Below are 587 nucleotides of genomic sequence, written 5' to 3' on the forward strand. Positions count from 1 at the left end.
TTGTTGTTGTTTTGTTGTTGTTGTTGTTGCTGGGGCGGGTGATGTTGCTGCTGTATATCCTGCTGCTGCGAATGCTGCTGTTACTGCTGCTGATGGTGCTGCTAGTTTTCCTGCTGCTGCTGCTGCTGCTGTTGCTGCTGCTGCTGCTGCTTCGAGTGCTGCTTCTGGTGGTGCTGCTGCTGTTGTCTCACCTTAACTGCTGCTGCTGTGCTTCTGCTCTGGGTTCTGCTGCTGCTGCTGCTGCTGCTGCTTCTTCTTTCACTGCTGCTGTTGCTGTTGCTGCTGCTGTTGCTGTTGCTGCTGCTGCTGTTGCTGCAGCGAGTGGTGTGTGTGGCAGTGAGGTGTATAGACAGCGACGCTGCTGCTGCTGCTGCTGCTGCTGCTGCTGCTGCTGCTGCTGCTGCTGCTGCTTGTGTTTGCTGCTCAGGAAGCAACAAGAGAACGAGGTGTCTCCTTTTTGGCTGCTGCTGAGCTAAACGGCATCGACTGGAGTTTGTTAGATGCGGGTGTGTGTGTGGCAACTGCTGCTGCTGCTGCTGCTGCTGCTGCTGCTGCTGCTGCTGCTGCTGCTGCTGCTGCTGCTGCTG

At 56.4% G+C, this 587-nt stretch overlaps 1 protein-coding gene across 1 annotated transcript in view; it reads right to left on the bottom strand.

The window, feature by feature from the left end:
- EMH_0013740 (uncharacterized protein) overlaps positions 1-587 on the bottom strand; it is a gene marked incomplete at both ends in the record, with an annotated part of 6,979 nt that overhangs the window by 1,373 nt on the left and 5,019 nt on the right. The window contains 2 exons of the mRNA XM_013499913.1: positions 192-419; positions 523-585. Coding sequence (XP_013355367.1) covers positions 192-419; positions 523-585 — 291 coding nt within the window. The remainder of the gene's footprint in view (positions 1-191; positions 420-522; positions 586-587) is intronic.

The sequence above is a fragment of the Eimeria mitis genome, genomic scaffold (assembly GCF_000499745.2).
Source record: "Eimeria mitis Houghton genomic scaffold, Emh_scaff481, whole genome shotgun sequence".
Lineage (NCBI taxonomy): Eukaryota > Apicomplexa > Conoidasida > Eucoccidiorida > Eimeriidae > Eimeria > Eimeria mitis.